Source organism: Bremia lactucae (genome assembly GCF_004359215.1).
Source record: "Bremia lactucae strain SF5 chromosome Unknown BlacSF5_NotPlaced_20_SHOA01000004.1_93855bp, whole genome shotgun sequence".
Lineage (NCBI taxonomy): Eukaryota > Oomycota > Peronosporomycetes > Peronosporales > Peronosporaceae > Bremia > Bremia lactucae.
Window position 1 is genome coordinate 23,849 of NW_027152032.1, and position 20,973 is coordinate 44,821.

At 47.6% G+C, this 20,973-nt stretch overlaps 1 protein-coding gene across 1 annotated transcript; it reads left to right on the forward strand.

Moving 5' to 3' along the window:
* Nucleotides 1–8,925: 8,925 nt before the first annotated feature.
* CCR75_009223 (uncharacterized protein) lies at nt 8,926–10,341 on the forward strand (the record flags this gene model as incomplete). The annotated part of the gene is made up of 1 exon (XM_067967265.1): nt 8,926–10,341. The coding sequence occupies one exon, from the start codon at nt 8,926–8,928 to the stop codon at nt 10,339–10,341; it is 1,416 nt and encodes a 471-aa protein (XP_067821552.1).
* Between the last annotated feature and the right edge of the window lie 10,632 nt (nt 10,342–20,973).

Here is a 20,973-nt window from a genome sequence, read left to right on the forward strand (position 1 = left end):
CATCTAAACTGATAAATTGAAATCTTTTAGCAGTCGAACTACAATAATAAATCAGGCTACTAAATGCTACTAATTTAGTACTACTAAATATCTAAATATTATATGACGTACTTGAGGTGCCGACACGTGTCATTCGTACCTAGCTGAGTCATAGCGATAACCCAGTTATGTTCCATGATGTACTGACACACATCCCGGCTATATGACATAGTCAAAATATCCTTAGTGTGTCAGTTCACCAGTCACATGTGACCCCGTTACACCCTCCTACACCCAAATAGGAAACACCGTTTAATGAAAGGGGGGACCCGAAGGGAAGTGACACATTAAGTCTGCCACGCTGGCACAAAACACGCAGATCCACCGGGCAACTACAATTGCGACTTTTCCCAAGACGCCCTCAGGGCACTCGTTGACCACGACGCCATCGACTGATACAGCCACCGCAACAACAGACGTCACGACGCCCACCGGGCACGCCGAAGAGACATCACTTGAGCTGTCAAACCCGTGCAAGATGATCCACCGGATACCACGGCATCATCTCCACGAGAAGTAGCGCACCAGGACGCAAAAAATTCTGATGCGAAAGATCGTGATCTAAATAACCCGCTCGGCAAGCTGCGTCGCAGATCAACCATTAATTGAATAGAAGCCGCGTGTTGTGTCAGCTCTGTGAGCTGCCGCGCGACGCCGCAAGCGGCAAGAGCGTGTACAATGACTGAAGTGTACTCGCAAGTCCGACACACCGCCGTCATCCCCGATATTCACAGACGTTCATCCTGAGACGATCACTGCCAACATGCCTTCTCCAAAATCGAAACCACCTTGTGCGAGTGTACCACGTGACGACGTCTCCTTGAGACCCACCAGTTTCAGCCATACCGGCGAACAAGCAACTCCAATGTGTCCATCAAACCCCCAAGGAGACCACAAGCGTCGTCGTGACACTTGCATCCCACGGATAAAGGACCAGCTGCTTGCAATGAAGGTTTGGCCTGTAGCCGACTACGCGGAATACCTCCAACGATGCCGAGAGCGAGGAAGACCTGTGCAGCAGGTCGACGAATGCCCACTCGTCCTCGATGACGACACTGACGTCGGCCGACAGGCTAACGAAGGTCAATTCCGTCAGTGACTCATCCCATCTCCGGATTCTTCAATTCGCCTCATCGGCTCGACTGGTTGGCGCTTCGACGTCTTCGATTACACATGGCCAAAGCGGTTGCTGATCGGCGGTGAGATGTCTATCATCGTATCGACCGAGGCAGTCCCACCCCGACGCTCATTCTCCAAGAAGTCATCTTCAAAATTCAGAAGGGGAGACCACCCCACAACATTGACCCGAAGAGCCTTCTAGGCCCGGTTAGCGCGGCCAAATCGAGTGGAAACGCCTATAAGCGTTCACGAGGTCCGCGCAGTTCCCCACGAGGCGGTCCTCCGGTTCCCACGTGTTATGGGCCTTCGGGTAGCCCCGCCACTTTACCCAGAACTCTGTCGTCCCGCCTTACGGCGATGTCCGACCAAATTTTCCACATGGAAGTATCTCTCCCCGTCGCGGCCCGACAAGGGTTGAGGAGAACGGATCATACCACCATGGTTCATCGCGTTCGTCTGGACCCACTGGCTTCCTACTAGAACCGCTTGGCGATACGTCGAGACGAACTATCTGCCTTGAGGGATCGTGCCCGCGTCCTCGAGGACCATGATCATGCGTATGATCGTCGTATAAAATGTTCATACTTTAACTAGCTGAATGCGGTCACAATTCCGGCATCTACGCCAATATTTTGGAAGGATGTGTTGCAGAACAACGTGGCCGGATGCAGTATGTTAGCGCGCTCGACATGGTCGACGGCTATTATCAACTACTCATGAGGGAATCAGATATTCCTCTCACAGCAGTGAGTACTCCCAGTGGGATGTTGTGGGAATGGTTGGTCATGCCCCAGGGGCTTTCCAACGCCCCAGCTACGTTTAATAGGCTGGTTACGCAACTCTTTCGGCCGATGCGGCACTTCGCGCAGACGTATTTCGACAATTTATTCGTTCACAGCAAGGCTGAAGAGGATAAAACGGATATTCATGTGCAAATCGATCTTCTTTGAGCGGTGTTGATGTGTATGCGCGAGAATCGACTTTTTGCGAACATCAACAAGTGCCTCTTTGGGAGGAAGAGATTCCCTTTTTGGGATGTCATTGGGAAGGGTGGAATCCGCGCGGATCCAGAGAAGATTCGTGCAATTGCACAATGGCCAAAGCCGTCATGTCAGAAGGATTCACGCAAGTGGTTGGGTCTCACGAATTATTTGCACAAGTACAGCAAGAATAACGCAAAAATGGCCAGGCCATTGATCAACTTCCGAAGAACGATATGGTCTGGTCGTGGACTGAGGAGGCTCAGCAAGCTTTGAAGTGATTAAGTTGAGCCTACAACGGCATCAATATTAGCGTTGCCGGACGAGGATCGTACATTAAGTGTGGTGTGTGATGAATCAGACTTTACTATTGGCTGTGCTCTATTGCAGCTGGATGCCAATGGTAATTAACGATTTTTTCGTTTCAATCGCGGCAGCTTAGAGCCGCTGAGAAAAATTATCCAGTGCACGACAAGGAACGTCTAGCAATATAGTACGCCCTTGTCAAGTTTCGGGTTCACCTGCTGGGCAGCAGACCCTTTGTCGTCTATACAGACCAAGCCTCGTTGAGGACGGCACTCAGTCGCCCCATTTGTCACAGCGCATGGCGCAATGGTTGTCATTCTTTGCGGAATACAACTTTACGGTGGCTTACAGGCCAGGAAAGCAGAATGTGCTAGCGGACGCCCTGTCGAGACGTCCTGATTACGAACTGGCACACGTTGTGCACCTTGAATCATCAGTGTTCGAGCTTATACGCAAGGCGTATGTTCGAGACCCGGATTTTCAAGGAATTGTAGAGTCGTTGAGCGCCTCTTCGCAAACCGTCAATTTGACGAAGCGCTAGCAGGCACATCTCCATCGGTATAGTCTGTCCGATGGATTCCTGCTGTACATTGTGAATCCGGGGGATGAAACACGCGTGGTTGATCCTGCTTAGGTCGCCGAATCCTCTATGAGGCACATCATACGCCAAGTAGTGGACATTTCGGGCGCGAAAAGACTTACACGTCTGTGGCACGTGACTTCTGGTGGCCCCACGTGTACAAGTGGGTCGTATGTCAAGACGTGCGGGACTTTTCAACGAGTGAAGCCTCTGCCGTCTTCGGAAGCGCCGCTACAGAGGTTGCCGGTTTCAGTGGAATGCTGGCGCTCAGTGAACATGGACTTCATCTTCGACCTTCCGGCGGATAAGCATGGCCATATGGGCAATATGGTATTTCAATGTTGCCTCAGCAAGATGGTGCGACTAGTGGCGGCTCGCCGAACCTTTACGGTACTGCAGGCGGCCCAGCTGTTCATCGACAATGTGTTCGGACATCACGGACTTCCGGAGTCTTTCGTTAGTGATCGAGATACTCGGTTTGTGTCCGCCTTTTGGCAACCCTTTTTCGACTGATGGGAACTTGACTGGATTGTCGACGGCGGATCATCCGCAGACGGATGGTCAGACCCGACGGTTCAACCGTGTTTTGGAGGATGTGCTTCGCAGTGTTTGCGAGGATGAGCCATCCTAATGGAGTGCGCAGTTAGGGCAAGTGGAATTCGCAATGAATAATGCGATGCATTCGTCGACAGGGTTTTCCCCGTTCTATGTGAATGGGTTGCGACATCCGCGTACCCCCTATCGTTGCCGATGGCTTCTAATGTGGATGGGGGAGAGGCTGTCGCCGATGACCTGAGAGGTCTAAATGGGGTTCGACCATCGGTTAAACGCAATTTGCTGACGTTTATTGAAACTGGTGAAGCCATTAGACTACGTGTCAGGGACGATATGGCTACTGCTCAAGACCTTCAAAATGATAACAATGACAGTCATGGTCGTCGGAATACGCAAGTGTTAAAGATAGGTAATTTGGTGCTACTTAATGCTTAGAACCTACCTATGCACGCGGTGTCAGCTTTTGGGAGTACGAAGCTTCGTCCGCGTTTCGTGGGACCGCTCACGGTCATTGGTGTGCACGGCAATGCCTGCACCTTGAACTTGCCATCGGCAATGGCAACGCACCCGACATTCTATGTTGATGCTCAAGGCCTACCTTGATCCGTCGGACCGATCTGAAACAGATGTCACAGTTGTCTTATGATCTGACGAAGGTCACCAGCCGAGAGCGCAGGAATCTCCTCACTTGGTGGATGACCGGTCGCCCCTGAGGGATTGCAGGTGGTTCCGAAGAGTCCGACGGATGGCCGAAGAGGTACGCAGACTGGCACAAGGGAGGTGCAGGAGCCTGCGTTGAGCTCGCAAGGTAGCGCTAAAGGATCTCCACCCAATCAACAGCGAAGCCAGCCAACGCTGATGGTCATTTAAGTCCTTGTTCATCGTCGCAGCCAAATACCCGATCCTATCGTCGAGCTGAGTCACAAGCTGCTCCACGCGATGCCGTTGACGACATAAGACGTCGGCGACGAGTGTGACGACTACGACTCTCGGACTAGGCCTGCTGCGTGCATTTCCGCAAAGAAGGCGTCAATAGCGTAAACTTGCTCCTTGGGCAGTGGCCATTGGCGCGTCGTACAGTACTTTGTACCCGGCTCCAGATCAATCTCGAGGCGTACACCCCAATCCGGAGGTAAGGGCGAGGGTCTTCCGAGACCACATCCGCAAACTACCTCAACAGAAGATAAAATGGATCCCTTGGGTCCTTCAAGATGACCGAGCCGTACCTCTTCTGACGATTAGCCTTGCTCGCCTCGTCCAACACCTTACGGTCCGTGACCGAAGAGGTGTTCAACTCCACAGACGTCGCTTCGCGACGTATGAAGACCACATCTTCTAGCAAACCCTCCTTGAGGTCCGCTAGGAATTCCCTATGGGATATCCCTTCAAGCTCGTACAATTCTTCGAGCTTAGAAACCGGTTCGACTGAAATCCCGTCCATGTCATGTCGATCCGCGACTATGATCTCCAATTCAGGAGCTGAACCAGCCCCATCTCGTGCGTATCGCCGTGCTCCTACGCGTTCCTGTGCGATCAATTGAGCCAGTCTCACCGCCTTATACGCGCTGTCCAACAACTGCGATTTCCTGCGACAAAGTGAACCCATCTCTGCCACGTGCGCGTCGCCCAGCGACTGCGTCTTCCTGGGTGGAGACTGACCCAGCCTCACCACCCTTTACGCGTTGTCGAACGACTGCGATTTACTGTGAAGGAGTGAACCCATCTCTTTCACGTGCGCGTCGCTCAACGACTTCGTCTTTCTGAACGGTAGTGGCCACAGCATTACCGCTTGCGCAAATCCCTACGGTTACGTCTTCCGGCGAAAGAGGAAACGCATCTCCTTCACTAACGTGTCGCGAGCGACATCGGCTTCTTGAGCAATAGTGACTGCAGCACTATTCTGTGCGCAACCGCCCACGGTTGCGACTTCCGATGAAAGAGGAAACACGATTCCTTCATTAACGCGCATCGCACAGCGACAGCGACTTCCTGAGCAGTAGTGACCGCAGCACTACCGCTTGCGCAACCACCCTCGATCGCGGCTTCCTTTGTGGAGGCTGACCCCGCCTCAACACCTACTAAGGCCCCAATCGATACTCGACGGCCTTCTTCATGCACCACCTCCGCCGAACCGGCAAAGAGGCGTTCTGAGCGTGGAATGCGATGTTCGTGCACAAATCCATCGCGTGACGAGGAGAAGACATTACCAAGGCTCGTGCCACGAGTGGTTTTTGACTAGCACACACGGTGCGACTACGCCAGTCGATCCATGGCTCATGCTTCATAAGCCATGGCGTCCCAAGGATGAGATCACACCGATCGTCCATAGCCAAGCCAATGAACGGTTCTTCAGAGTCAAACTCATCAAATTGATTACTAAGAGTAACAAAACCTTACGAGTCGATACGATCGATCCTGTCGCTAGGCAAAAGGGCACTTTGCTGTTTCTCTTCGAGTCTTCAATAGCCTTGGCATGCAACGCTTGATTCTTCTCCTTAGTCGCGAAGTTGTATGACGCGTCCGAGTCAATCAAGACCGTCATGGTCTTCGTATTCCTTCACCTTAACGGCAACCACCACCAAGTTTGACCGCACAGCGGCCACAGACAAACACAAACAGTGTTGGCCCCGAGACTTGTTCTCCAGGAAGAGGAGGAGGAAACCTTCCTCCTTTTTTGAGTGCGAGTGACCTCCCAGTACGACGATTCGCGCCTACTGGGAGACTTCGTTTCCCGACTTTACAACGCTCACTGCGTTCAGAGTTTGCTTCGTCGAAGCAGGCTTGCCATGGACTACCTTCCATAGGTTCTTGGGGCAGTTTCTGCGATAATGCCCAATCGCAGTACACACGAAACAGCGGCCACCGGCCTTCGAATTTCTCCAGCGTCCGCGGACGCGCTCGTCCGGCCGATGATATCTCAATGGGGGTGGGGCCTTCGGCAAATTTCGTCGACCCGACATTGCCCTGGGACGATCTCGTGCAGTTGTCTTTCAGCAAAGCTTTGTGCACAGCTTCGTTGAACGTAGTCGATTGGCGGCGAAAAGAGCTCAGTGCGAACAGGAACGACTCGGACACCGTCCATGAACACCGAGACCTTTACTTCTTCCGATAGCGGAGCCCCAGCCATGGCGGCCTTCAAATTTTGGAGCTCCATGACATAGTCCTGCAAGGACCGTTTTTTTTGCTTTTTCCGCAAGAACAACGACCAATGACCGTAGGCCAAATTGGCGATCAATGTTGGCGTTCGCATCTCCTGAGCCATGAACTTTCACGAGACAAATTATCCCGGAGTAGACGTCTCCTGGGCCATGACCCACGCCGTTGCCCGACCTCTCAGGTTCGAAAGGGCAAATGTCACTTGAGACCTCGCGTCGCAAATCTGGCCTGCGCTCAGCGCAATCTCGATCTCCCGGATCCAGAAGACCAAGCTATCCGCTTCCTTCCCGTCGAACTTGGGAGCACGGATCTTCACAGGCTTCGACATATCTAGACGCGGCGTATACGACGCCGGAGTCGAAGAGGCGCCCTGTGCCTCCGCTCTCACTGCCGTACGTGCGGCAGTTTGCGCCGCCGTACTCACGTGAGCAATGAGAGAGGACTCGTAGCGCTCGGAGCGCCAAACTCGAGCCCTCTGATGGTCGGCAGTCAGGGTAGGGAACCCGACAGAAGTCTCATCGCCTAACAGGCTGACCATCCTGTAAGCGTCGCCCAATGGGCATCGGAAAGGTGAGGGTAGTTCTGCCTGAGAGGCATATAGTCTTCAGGGTCATCCATTCTGAGTGCCATCCAGATTGTTTTAATCCTTGGCCGCGGGATTGACTACAAGTGCCACCAGGTGTGGCAGGGTCACACAGCAACTCACAGAGGAACATCTAAACTGATATATTGAAATCTTTTAGCGGTCTAATTACAATAATAAATAAGGCTACTAAATGTTACTAATTTAGTACTACTAAATATTAATACTCCGTACTTGAGGTGCCGACACGTGTCATTCGTACCTAGCTGGGTCATAACGATAACCCAGATATATTCCCTGATGTACTGACACACATCTCGACTATATTTGACATAGTCAAAATATCCTTAGTGTGTCAGTGCACCGTCACATGTGACCCCGTTACAAAGCGCTACTAGGTGTAACGAAGGCACATTCGCCAGTATTGCTTCAGTACTTGTCCAGACTTTAATATATTAAAAATAACAATGTATTGAAGTGACTCACTGCTCACGCTCATTCGCGTGTCTAGCACCTTCGCTAGTACTGACACAGTACTTTCCAACCTATGCTGATAACAGTGAAGGTGGGGTGCCTCGATTACTTCACGTACATTGACGTGCAGAGGAAGGTTACAGGTAGTTGAGTAGTCTTAGCTACCAGAGGTCGACACTAAGGCTTTAGTATAGGGTAAAAGTAAAACTGTATTAATATATCAAGTTCTTTCGCAATGATGGTATGTCTACTGGCTTTAATATATTGATAACCAACTATATATATCACCTTCAATAAAATCATTTTGAAAATAATATCAGCCAATTACCCAACACCCATTTCATTAAAGCAAAAGCCCACGGCGGCTCCATCACTGCCGCGAGCTGCGCGTTGAAATATGATTGATTGCCGCTCTTCCTGTTGCGCACCGCCTAATTGTGTCTTGTAAGATTGGCGGGGTTGATTTAAGCTTAAATCAACCAACTAACAGAACTCATGTCTTTTTCTGCGTCAATATTACCAAATTTGGTAATATTGGAACAATTAAGTCAAAATTAATAAAATATAATATTTTTGTACTTCTTTATTATTTCCTCTTGTAGAAAATATTTTTTTTATTGCTCTTATAAAAATAGTATTTATGTAACGGGAGATCCCGTTACATCTAGCAGTGATTGGCGGTTGTTGGAATGACATATATCAACCAATGAACAGAAATGTCACATTACTGCTACAATATCATCTACAAAGGTAATATTCTTTAAACTTTTTTTAACTCCTCCGTCCGCTAACTTATAGCTCTTTCCTATCCGTTATCATAGGCTTCAGGAAATTTTGGGTTAGCGACCATAGAACGACCACGGTGGACGTCAAATCCTATAAGCTAGAGGAGTTATACGATTTTGGGAGATAATTGTTAGAGGGAGGACTGTATATCACATATGAAGCATACGCGTAGCAGGAAATGTAAAAAGCTACATCTGTGTTAGAGGTATACAAACGAGATACCCATACAAACGAATACTGACGATTTATTTGCTTTCTTGAGATATTTTAAGTGAATTTCTTGAAAGAACCAACAATCATTATCAAGGACTATATTTTTTTTATCTCTTTCATTTCGTTACCGACCAATGCGCGAGGTGTTTGAGGCCTTCCTGACGGATCCGATCCACGTAAACGATGATGTGTTTGCGCTCTGGCTTGAAGGCCACAACACAAACGATGCGTTAGCTGCACGGCTTCATCTCCCGTCGGCCGTGCGTATGCCATTCCTGGGTGGAAACGCTGCTGCCAAGCTGCGTGAGCTCCTCTGGCGAGACACTGTGGACCAATACCGCCTTTACGATAAGCTAGAGCACTACCTGTCGCAGCCAAGTTTGTTCCGCTCGCAGCTTCTTTTTCAAATCCCACCTTTACAACAATATTACATGGTGGAGTGCTACTACACTCGCGATGTCGACGTGGACCGCTGGCTACTGGGAAAAAAGCTTTCTGGGCGTCTGGAGAAAGATCTTGACGACGTGGCAGAGCGCTCGTGCCGCACACTCAAGAGTTGCTGTCGGCAGTTAGAAAATCTGCGACGCGTATATGCTGCCGTAGAAGACCGCAACTTCTCTGGACTCGCGTGTCGTGCAGTCAGCGAACAATTTTTGCTCTCGGGGCAGCTTGCCAGCATGTACGCTTGTCTACTCTTCATCCTACATACACGACTTCAAGTGCACCCTCTCCATCCCGTTACAGGATTTCTTACGTCGTCTGACTTGCACTTCATTGCTGCTCTGCTGATGACACACTGGCTAACACAACGGAAAAAGCTGGCAAAGGTACACTATTCTCAAACTACCGATACTAAATTTGACGATTTAGTGGTGAAATGTGGCGCTCAAATTGCTCTGCGATCTCCAAGCACCAAAGAATGGCCAACACTTGAACTTCTACGCGATAGGTTACAGCCGACAAGTGTGATGGAGACGATTGGGTTGGATCTAAGCCACCCGCTGACAAATTGTCTACGTGATCTAAAGGCCCACCTCATCAATGACACCGATGTGCTTCAACTTTACCGAGATAGTATCATTAGTCGATTAAGATCGTGGGCTATTGCTAGTGACGCGCAAGAAGAAAAAGGTATTTTCTTGACTAAGCTTGAAAGCAATCTGCTTCTTGTGGTACATGGTTTCCTGACCATTGGTGCGGGTTTGTCACAGCCAAAAGAGCTTCAACTCTTTGTAGAGTATTTAATCACCCGTGTTGTGCGTGTGTTACATCGGAGCAAAATTCCATTTTCGATGCTTGATGACTTTTTTAGTGCAGTCATTGATGCATTAGTCGAACTAGATGTATGGTATCTCAACGGCCAAGAAACGCGTGGTCTACTGCTTTCAAGCTGGAATCGCTTTATAAGTGTTTGCCGCGCTATTGTGATTATTATGTACGATCGTTGCCACCCTTTCCCCATCTTGGAGTATCAACAAGCAACCACTATTGACACAACAGAGAAAGTTGCAGCTGGTGCTATGGCAACCGCGAGGACAAAATTGCTGTAATTTCAGCAACCACGCTTACAATAACAACGTTTTAATTAGACGTCGCATCGATGACTCAATTGCGTACAAGATATCTCGATACATGTGGAAAAAAGCATAATTGCTGTTAAATTTGACTGAAGGTATCAATAGCTTCCGTTGGCACTGCACTATGCAACGTAGCCGATGCAATGCCAGACAATCACGATGCTTACAATTTTGCTTCGACCTCGTGACGTTAATTTCGATGCCGGTTTCCAGTGTTTACTGAAGTTACATCAAAACTGCTACGCGGCATTTTGCAGTTAATCCCAAGGAATTTCTACTTACAATCAGCTAATAAACGACTGCATGGAAAAATAGCAACGCAACGAGGCAGCAATTGAACTGAGACGCTATACTAACGCCAAAGCATGAGGCGTGCAAAATTGCAAAAGCGGCGACGAAGACGAACAGGGCGTCGAAGGGTTCGTAGAAGATACGACGGTAATAAGAGAAGTTCTATCTAAAGGTAAACCTACACAATTTTTTTTTATTGATTCAATAAATTATGTCTAGAAGTAAGTAAAAAGGTCCATTTTTTAAATTAATTTATTAAAACTATCACTTGTGGACCAAAAAAAATACAGAATGAATTTACCTTAAGTGGCGAAACTCTATCTCTTTTCTTCTTCTTATTATTAACAATTCTGAATTAGTTCACTTTACAAGATATTGTTCAATGTGACGTCTCCTAGCTTGATTATAAATGTAACGGGGTACACTTCGGTTGTGCATCCGTTAATTTGGGGAGCCGTTAGTATTAACTCACCCTCTTGATGACCCTAATTCATTGACCAAAATTTACTCAAATTACGTTAGACGGAAATCAATATTCGCTCACTTATAATGTAGGCGGGCACGTCTTAATGCGGCCACGCTCTACTTAAGCACACACCCTAGCACAGCGAGGAAGCGGTTTGACCGACTTTTCTCACGTGCAGTGAGAAAGTCGTGGTGGGCGCCTTAGCGATCTTACCCAACGCACTAAGTAATTTGATATACGTGTCGTCACGTGAGCGGTAATCCGGCTCCTCGTGCGAACTTATCAAGGAGGAAGTAGTTTTCAGACTAATTTATATTATTTCGCATTAAAAATAAATTCCGATATCTAACCAATCCTAAAATGCAATCTCTGTAGATAGACACTAATGTTACGGGGTGTATCGTTACATGGAATCAACACTCAATGGTTGTTGATTAATATATTATCTAAAAGGTAGATAATTGTTGGGGAATATTACTTTACACAAATATTCGGAAACCTTATCCATTCATAGATATAAGCCATTATATCTACTTGCTCCGCGGTCCAGTCAGTACTGGACGCGCGAAAAGAGAGAGACAGATAAGACTTTATAACATGTTTTGTATTAGTATATAATTAAGTTAGTAGAAAATAGATAGAAACAGAAGAACTTAATTATATTAAATAAATTTTACTTTTAACCCTCTTTAAAAAAGGTTTGTAAAGAATGTCTTCCTCTGCACATATTAGTGTGCGTGAAGTGACGTGTGGCACCACTCGCACTTAATCAGCGCGTGTACTGAAGCATTACAAGCCGGCAGTGACCCGTTACAGCTGGTAGCATTTTGAAGTCCGTCCAAGGACCACGATTCTATCATCTAACATGGGCATGTTAGATGAAAAAGGAAATACGCATCACGTTTTGCGTGATAGCTACTCCTTTCTAAGTGACATAGAAAGGAGTGCGGTCGAAAGAATGAGTTCGACCGTAGGAAACGATGCCATCCTGGCCATCCTGGCCATGCTTACCGGTTTCGACAGAGATGCCCTCCATTTAGCCATCGCCAAGTTCATACATCATGAACTTCACGAGGAAAAGGAGAAAGTAGCCTTGCTTAATCAGCAAGGCTCTCACCAGGAAAGACTGTTGAGGTTTGGCTCGCTAGAGGCTTTTAAAGCCTTGCTTAAAAAAGGGTTTGAACCGCCTAGGGCTGAGTTAAAATCTCGATCAGAGTTTCTGAAACTCAAGCAAGGCAAGCGTGATGTTCACGCTTATGCCCAGCATATACGACTCTTAGCGAGTTGTATCACGAACAATCCAGTTCACGAACACACGTTGATTACGGTGTTCATACAAGGTATTACGGATGGTCCCGTGAAGACCCATCTGTTCCACTAGGAACTGCATACGCTTGAAGAAGCAATGATCGTTGCAGAACAAGAGGACTTAAGTTTGAGACAGGCTTAAGCCAGTTCGTCATCGTATCGTCCTCCGAGACGACGAGAGCTTGGAGGTCGAGAACCTATGGACCTCGCTTTTCGAGCAATAAGCGATTGCAGAGATGCAATCGCTGTCAAAAGTTAGGACACTACGCTCATGAGTGCAGTGCCCCACGCCGAGTACCGAATTGAACTGAACGTAATTATGGACCGAATGCCAAAAAGGGCAACGGTCGCGAGTCCGACTTTGTTGTGAAATTGCAACAGCGAGGTGGACCGCAAAAAGACGATCGGGGTCAGTAGGGGCGCAACGCCCTACTGATCCAGCAACCTCAAGAGAATTTGCAAATCTCTGACTAAAGTTGGCTCCGCACCTGGTGATGAGGCATCCCTCATCACCTTGAAGTTTAAAGTGACAAATGATTTGTCACTTAGAGCCCTAGTGGACTCTGGAGCGTCGAATAACTTTATTCGTCGCCAGTCGCTAGAGGGAAACCTAGGATGACATCAACTTTGTCATCCAAATACAGTACTATGGCATCATCGTCGTACTGTAAATTTTTAGCGTGTAGTGAAATTTCACTACGCGTTTCATATATATTATCGATGCACCTGTCGCTAGACGCACCGTCATTCTCGTTGGAGGGATGTCGCGCTCAACATATTAGAGCCTACGAAGCTGCCGGCGGCTTTGCGAATACACAGGCAGCAAGGAAGGTCCACAACTCGAAAAAGTCGAGTGGATTGAGACATGAACGTACGCCAGGTGGCGATATCCAAGGAAGATACCGGTTTTCCAAAAGGGACAACACGATGATCCTAGGTTGAGTAGATAGTCAACCAAAGAGGACCCGATTGTGATAGCACAATCACAGTCGGAAGACGTTGAGAGAAGGAGTCCCCACGTACTTGAGGAGGAAACTCCTCAAATTGTAAATGCTAAAGTGACTAGACTTCAGCATCCCGAGGGATTAATCCCTCGGCAGCCCGTTGAAAAGGGTCCCATGAAGAAACCAAGACTTTGAGCGTCTTGGTTAATGACGGATCAAGAGTAGGCGCTTATACTCTTGATATGTATGCGCCTCCGAAGTTAACTTCGGAGATAACTCAATTACCTACCCTAGAACCTAAACGTTTCTTGAGAGATCTGCATAGTGGCAGAATCAAGCAGATCTGCGTACACGTCACCGAGGACGAATACGAAACCAACATTCGGTCAGTGGTATTTCTTGCAGAGAACGGACGGTTATTAGCAGCTCAGCAATGGACGAAAGTGTCCTTGATGTGAAAACTCGGATTGAGAGATATACTACTCAATCCTGGGAGTCGCTTAAGACTTTTATACAAAAAATGGTTGAATTCAGGGATGTATTCCCTGAATTCAACCAGGCTCGACGAACTGTGCCATGACGCCGTGGCCACTACTTCGTGATCAAGTACTTGCGATCGATAAATGCTTTATCGATCATTTAAAAGCGGGCCATGTAAGGGAGTCAACCTCTCCACATACCTCTCCGACCTTCTGTGTGCGAAAGGCTACAGGAGGGTGACGGATAGTGCCCGCATTCAATAAACTGAATACTGCAACGGCACCGGCTCAAACGCTGATACCTAGAAAAGACGTAATCATAGATGGTATGTCTAAGAGTACTATATTTTCGTCTATGGATCTGATGGATGGGTTTTATTAGATCCTAATGCGTGAAAGGGACATCCCGTACACAGCAGTGAGCACTCCCAGTGCAATACTCTGGGAATGGCTAGTAATGTCACAGGGGCTTAGTAACGCCCCTGCAACATTCAACAGATGCGTAACGAATCTGTTGAGACCGGTGCGAGAATTCGCACCGAATTTATTCGACGATGTATATGTCCAAAGCCGGGCTATGAATGGAAACACGGACGTGGAATTTATAAGTTTATAAACTCACGTTCGTCAGGTTCTTACACTTATGGGAAGCATAAGTTGTATGCAAATCTCAAGAAGTGTATATTCGCTGCAAGCGAAATACCACTTCTTGGGTGCATCGTCTGTAAACACGGCGTGCGCCCTGAGCCCGAAATTATCAAGGCAACTACCGACTGGCCAATTTCAGTCGATGTCAAGGGACTAAGAAAGTTCCTTGGGCTAACGGCGTACTTGCACAAGTACTCACGCAATTATGCCAAGATGACAGTTCATTTCTCTCGTCTCAAAAAGACGATAAATGGTTATGAAATGCTAATTGTCAGCGTTCCTTTGAGGGCATCAAGCAAAGGTTGATGCAATCACCCATCTTTGCGATTGCAGATCAAGACAGACCATTCCACGTGGTCTGTGACGCCAGCGATTTTGCAATCGGCTGCGCGTTAAAACAATACGATGCAATCGGCTGCGCGTTAATGCAATACGATACAAACGTCGCGGAGCGCGTCGTCTGTTACCAATTGCGTCAGCTGCAACCAGCTGAACGCATTTACCCAGTGTATGACAAAGTACTCCTTGCCATGAAATATGCACTGGCTAAGTTTAGGGTCTATCTTCTCATAGATAGACCGTTCATCGTAAATACGGACCATGCGTCATTACGCACGACCGTAAACAGCCCAAACCTCTCGCAGAGAATGGCGAGGTGGCTATCCTTCTTCGCGGAGTATGATTTCTTCGTTTAATATAAACCAGAATGATTATTGTCGTCGCTGATGCGTTGTCACGCCGACCCGAGTTCGAGCCGGCTGCGCACTCCAACAGTGAAAATAATCCCACTGTTGCAACACTCTTTACAAGTCTTCCGTCGTCAAGTTGTTTAATGACATAAAGAAAGCCTACACAGAAGATAAAGAAATACATTCTGCGTTTAATGGATCATCTGATGAATCTATCCAAATAAATCTTTTCAAAAATTATTGGCTTTATATCGATCACTTTCAGATCGATACACAACACGCAACGGCTTACTGTGCTACACAGCCGTTGCCGGCGACACTCCACGTGTCGTCGTCCAACCCACAATGGTTTGCACTTGCGCTTCATGTATAAGTGTCACGATGCACCAACAAGTGGGCATCGTGGATGTGAGAAAACTTATATCACAGTAAGTCGCGACTTTTACTGGCTTCGCCAGTATCAGTTCGTGCGCAAGTACATTCGTGCTTGCGAGGTATGTCAACGGCTGAAGCGTAGCCCTTCATCCCGCGCACCTCTCATACCTCTACCACTTCCGGCAGAATGTTGGCTGTCCGTATCTGTGGACTTCGTCTTCGGATCTCCCGAAGACGATCACAAAAATAATGGAATCCTTGTTTTTGTAGACAGATTCAGCAAGATGGTAAATCTTGTTGCCTTACCAGAGTCAATCACGGCTCCGGGCTGTGCCCGTGTCTTTATCGACACGGTATTCAGACTCCACGGCTTACCCCGTGAACAGGTCTCCGATAGAGACCCACGGTTCATGGCGAAATTTTGGCAATCCGTGTTCCGATCGCTTGGAATACGGCTGTCTATGTCAACTTCTGATCATCCGGAGACAGATGGCCAGCCGGAACGCGTCAATCGCGTCCTCGAAGAGATACTTCGAGGTTACGTCCATCATATCGGAGTTGGAGCGAGTTTTTACTGATGGTGAATTCGCCATCAACAATTCGGTGCATGCGTCTACAACGCATACACCGTTCTTCTTTAATGGCTTACGCCATCCACGGATACCCACCCAATTAGAGGGACCCTCTAGTTTAAGGGGGGGGACTCGCACGAGCAAAACCATTTCTGGCTCATGCTCATCATGCGTCCAAGTTACCAACGACGCAAATGATGTCGATGTCGAAGCAATCGACATCGAAAGAGAGATAGATCTAATAGCAGTGCACACAAAGTGCACTGAAAAAGAAAAAAAACAAATGAGTCAGCAGAGGAATTTCTGCTGGCTCGAGAATCAGTAGTCCGTTTCGTACAGGATTCCATTGCTAACGCAGTGGACCGGCATAAACGAAGCGCAGACAAGCATGGAAGAGAAAATGTTCTTTCATTTAGAATTAATGATCTAGTACTACTGTCTACGGTAAACTTACCTAAACATGGAGTCACTAATGGGTAGTAGTAAGCTACTACCCAAGTTCATTGGGCCATTCCGTGTACTGCATCGCAGGAGGCAATGCATACACAATGCAATTGCCACGAAGGATGCGAACGCATCCTACGTTTTACGTTGGTCGGCTCCGCCCGTACCATCAGTACGCGGCTTCTTCCGCGGAGGGATCTGACCATCGCTTTCAGGAATCCTTAAAAGAATCTTGTGATCACGAACTCGACTCTCATGTTGAGTCGGGAGATTCTCATATTGAGGCCGAAGTTCCTCAAAATCGCGATGAGCTGACGACAGCTCGTCACGAAGAGCGTGATACTTCCGTTCTCCAGTATTGAGTACGCATTTTTCGTACGGACTTTCAACCGTTCGGTGAGTCTGCACCGTCTGTTCCTCTGTTCCAATGAGTGACGCTTGCCGCGCTCGTCATCAAGACCCCCCTTCAATTCATGGTGGTAGTGGTCAAGTTTGTCGATCTTCGACTCTAGATCTGACACATAGCTCGGATCTATTTAACCCTCCATCACAACAGCCATTGATGGATTCCCACAGTGGTCAACGTTTCCTTGTGGAATGCACCGTAAACCACTGTCATGTGAAGGGGTAGCTTACAAGTTATCTACCTTCGCATGACAGCTGGTAGCCTCGTATTCAGCTGGTTGTTGACGTTGAGGGCCTCGTCCGTCAGTATGACGAGACCCATCCGATGGATCAGAAGGTCCATCGGAAACACACACCCCTGGCACTTGTAAACGATTGCAAATCGTCAATCGCATCGCGCCTCTCGATAGAGATGCGAGCCCTTCCTTAGGGCGAAGGAAGAAAATAAACATCCCCTTCACTCGTTTCGTTTTGTCGACACAACACGGACAGGAATCATCCCATGTGAGGCATGGAAGTCCTGCCTCATGGACAACCGATGCAGTTTAAATCTTGCACCGGTTGGAGTTCGTTTTTCAAAGTTAATGCGAATCGCGTCAAGTCTTTGAAGCCAGGCTTCGCGTCCAATGTCTTTGACATTGCGTATAACGCGTTCCAGGCTTGCATCAACGAGCTTTTATCTCGTTCGTTGTTGTAACTTTACCATCGATGCTTATGATAAGCATCGAGATAAAATCTATCTCAGCGCGAAGAACATCGCGCTGGCATCAAGGCCATGTAGCTTTGTCGATAAATAAGGGATATTTAGTGTGAGGAATAGTTTCTCCAGAGAAGCTACTGACCAGCTGTTCGGGCAAAAGCCACGGCTTCTTCCCAGGGCAGAACGATACATTCTATTGTCTGCACTCCCCTGAGTAGTTCTATCTGAAGCAGGGGTACCACAAGAACTTCTATTACGATGGCTCACGCCATCGTCATCACCGCGCACAGGGAGAAGTGCGGGTGACGGTGCTGGCGATGGGAATTCATCCTCATCGTCGGAACCAAACATGCTATAGCGAGCGCTATTAGCACGAATACCCGATTGACCCCCCCCTCATTCGAAGGCTCAAAGTCAGCCGTCTGACGACGTTCAGGCGACTATTCCGCTCTCCCCGAGTCAGCCATCTTGTCCGACTCGCATTCATAGTCGACCGCCAAAGAGGGGTCGCGCTTAAATGGTGAATCACCACGTGCCCGCAACATTTAGTGTTGCGGGAGACGATTATACTACGGCAGACGAAATGTCTGCCGCAAGAGACAACAATGCGTCGCCCGCGGCTGCATGTACCGCAACCGAAGGTTTCGCACTATTTGCTGACCGCATGGAGATAACCATGCGATAGAATTGAATCTGATGGTTCTGACAAATCAGAATCGTTTTCACTTGTGGTCTTATAGTGGTTATACCACTTAAGTGAAAACGATTTTAATTGTTCAGAACTTTTAATGACAGTCAGAGTTATTGTCGTTTAAGGGGGGGGAGGGTGATGTAACGGGGTGTATCGTTGCATGAAATATACACTCAAAGGTTGTTGATTAATATGTTATCTAAAAGGTAAATAATAGTTGGCGAAGATTACTTTACATAAATATTCGGAAAGCTTATCCATTAATAGATATAAGCCATTATATCTACTTGCTCCGCAGTCCAGTCAGCACTGGACGCGCGCAAAGGGAGAGACAGATAAGACTTTATAACATATTTTGTATTAGTATATAATTAAGTTAGTATAAATAGATAAAAGCAGAAGAGCTTAGTTATATGAAATAAAGTCACTTCTAACCTTCCGTACAGCAAGTGTTTCAAAGAGAGATAGTCTCGGGACCGAGTCTGGTTTTAACGAATTAGACGACACACTACATCCCCCAAGGATGTGATCTTTTGACGACCTGTCACCAGCTCGTTTAAAAGAGACCGATGCGTCCTTTCGTTCGCCAGTTGATCAGTCGCAGCTTGCGAACAAGTTTCAGCTGGTCACGGGAAACACTATCGACCGTCACCTCTAACTCGCGGTGACGGGATCACTCGTGACCAATGTCCTCCCTAAGATAATAACGGGTATGATCAAATACGATATTGATTCGGGCTCGTCAAACGAGGCGAACCCGATTTTCCCTCCCCTCTACATCCATTGACGGATTCGAGTGGTGAAAAGCTTTCTTGTTGAACGCTTCTCGAACCACCGTGAGGTGAAAGGGGTTCGAAGGAGTTATCTCGTTCGTTGGCAAGGGTATCCACCCTCACATGATAGTTGGGAACCCAATTGATGACGAACGTTCCTGGTCTCGTTCGACAGTATGACGAGACCCATCCTCCTCAACAGAGGGTCCATCATAGAACGAGCGCTCCCGCGCTCGTAAGATGATTGGATGTTCTCAATCCCTTCGCGCATCTCACAAGAGATGAGCGTCCTCCAATTGAGGATCTTTATGGGAGTATACCTCCTTAGGGGCATGACCTGCACCCTTAAGCAACATGAACATGAGTCCCCCACGACAAGGTATCCCTGCGTCTCTACACAAACGGGCAGATGAAGCGTGCACCGACTACGGTCCGTTTTTCGAACCGTTTACGGAAAGCATCCAGTTTGTCAAGCCAGAACTCGCGACCTATGCTTTGCAAATTCTGTACAGATGCTTTCCCAAGCTTATAACAAATGAGTTAGGGGGGAAGGAGTTAGGGACATCCTTTGCCTGCTTACAAGTGTACCACCGATGCCGGAAAAAGGCGTCGATGAAGAATTATGTCTCTCCTCACCAGGCTTGTGAAGCCTTAAAGAGTCGAACAAATGAATATGGTACCGATCGTTGATGATACCAGACTAACAAGTTAGGCTGCCCTTCAAGAGCAAATAAGGCTTCTTTTCGGAAGCAAACCGCAAAACATTGCGGTCCCTCTCCCGTAAGCTCATGTTAACGTAAAAGCTTACATGGCTCTCGACGCGATCCTTAAAATCAATCCGTTCCTGGTGATGCATACTGGCCGAACCAGTAGCATTCCTACCGAAGTGACCTTTACGATCACTTCGTTGTCGTCCGTGGAGTCATCACAAGATGACTCCGTACCAAAAGGGTTCGACGAAGCATCAAACAACTACGTCATAACCTCTTTGGTTATCTCGTGAGAACTCGAAAGTTCCACGGACGTGCCCCGGTTAATTCGAGGGCCTTAACAGTTTAATCGAGTCGGGTGATGACGCCGACTAGGCCCAGTCACCTACAATGAGAGTAGCAGGTGGCTTGTCACTGCCACCTGCAATGGGAGTAGCCGGTGACATAAATTAGTCACCTCCAATTGGAGTAGGTGACTTCTTCTCCGCAGTAGACGCTCATGCGTCTACTGAAACATTTGCATTACTAACAGCTGCACTGATCCGTGCAGCTGCCAGCTTTGCGGCCTCACGGACGACGTGCGCCGGCTTAGAGACCATGCGCAAACAAATTGATTTAAAAAATATATAGCAATAAAACTGCAGTGTTTATAACAAACCAATGATGCAACATTTACAGGAACGACACAATAGTATTCCCCTGTCTCTCCACATCAGTCACTATTGTGACTGTTGGTTCAGGGGGTGGGGACTAAACGCGGTGCCCGTTGCAGAAATATTATTTCCTTTAAGAGGGATAATTAATATTATATCCTATGAGAGATAATAATATTTAGATGAACAAAATCATTATCTCTATCAATTTTGACTCAATAGTTTCAATATTACCAAATTTGGTATTATTGACGCAATAAGACATTAATCTATTGATTGGTTGATTTAAGTTAGAATTAACCACGCCAATCGTCAAAAGACACGATTGTGCGATGCGCAAGTAAGCGCCATACATAGTTGTTTATTAATATAGTAAAGTCAGTAATATATAGAAGATTGTCACGTAGGAACTATATGTATTAATACAATTTTACTTCCTCCTTAGTCTAAAGCCTTA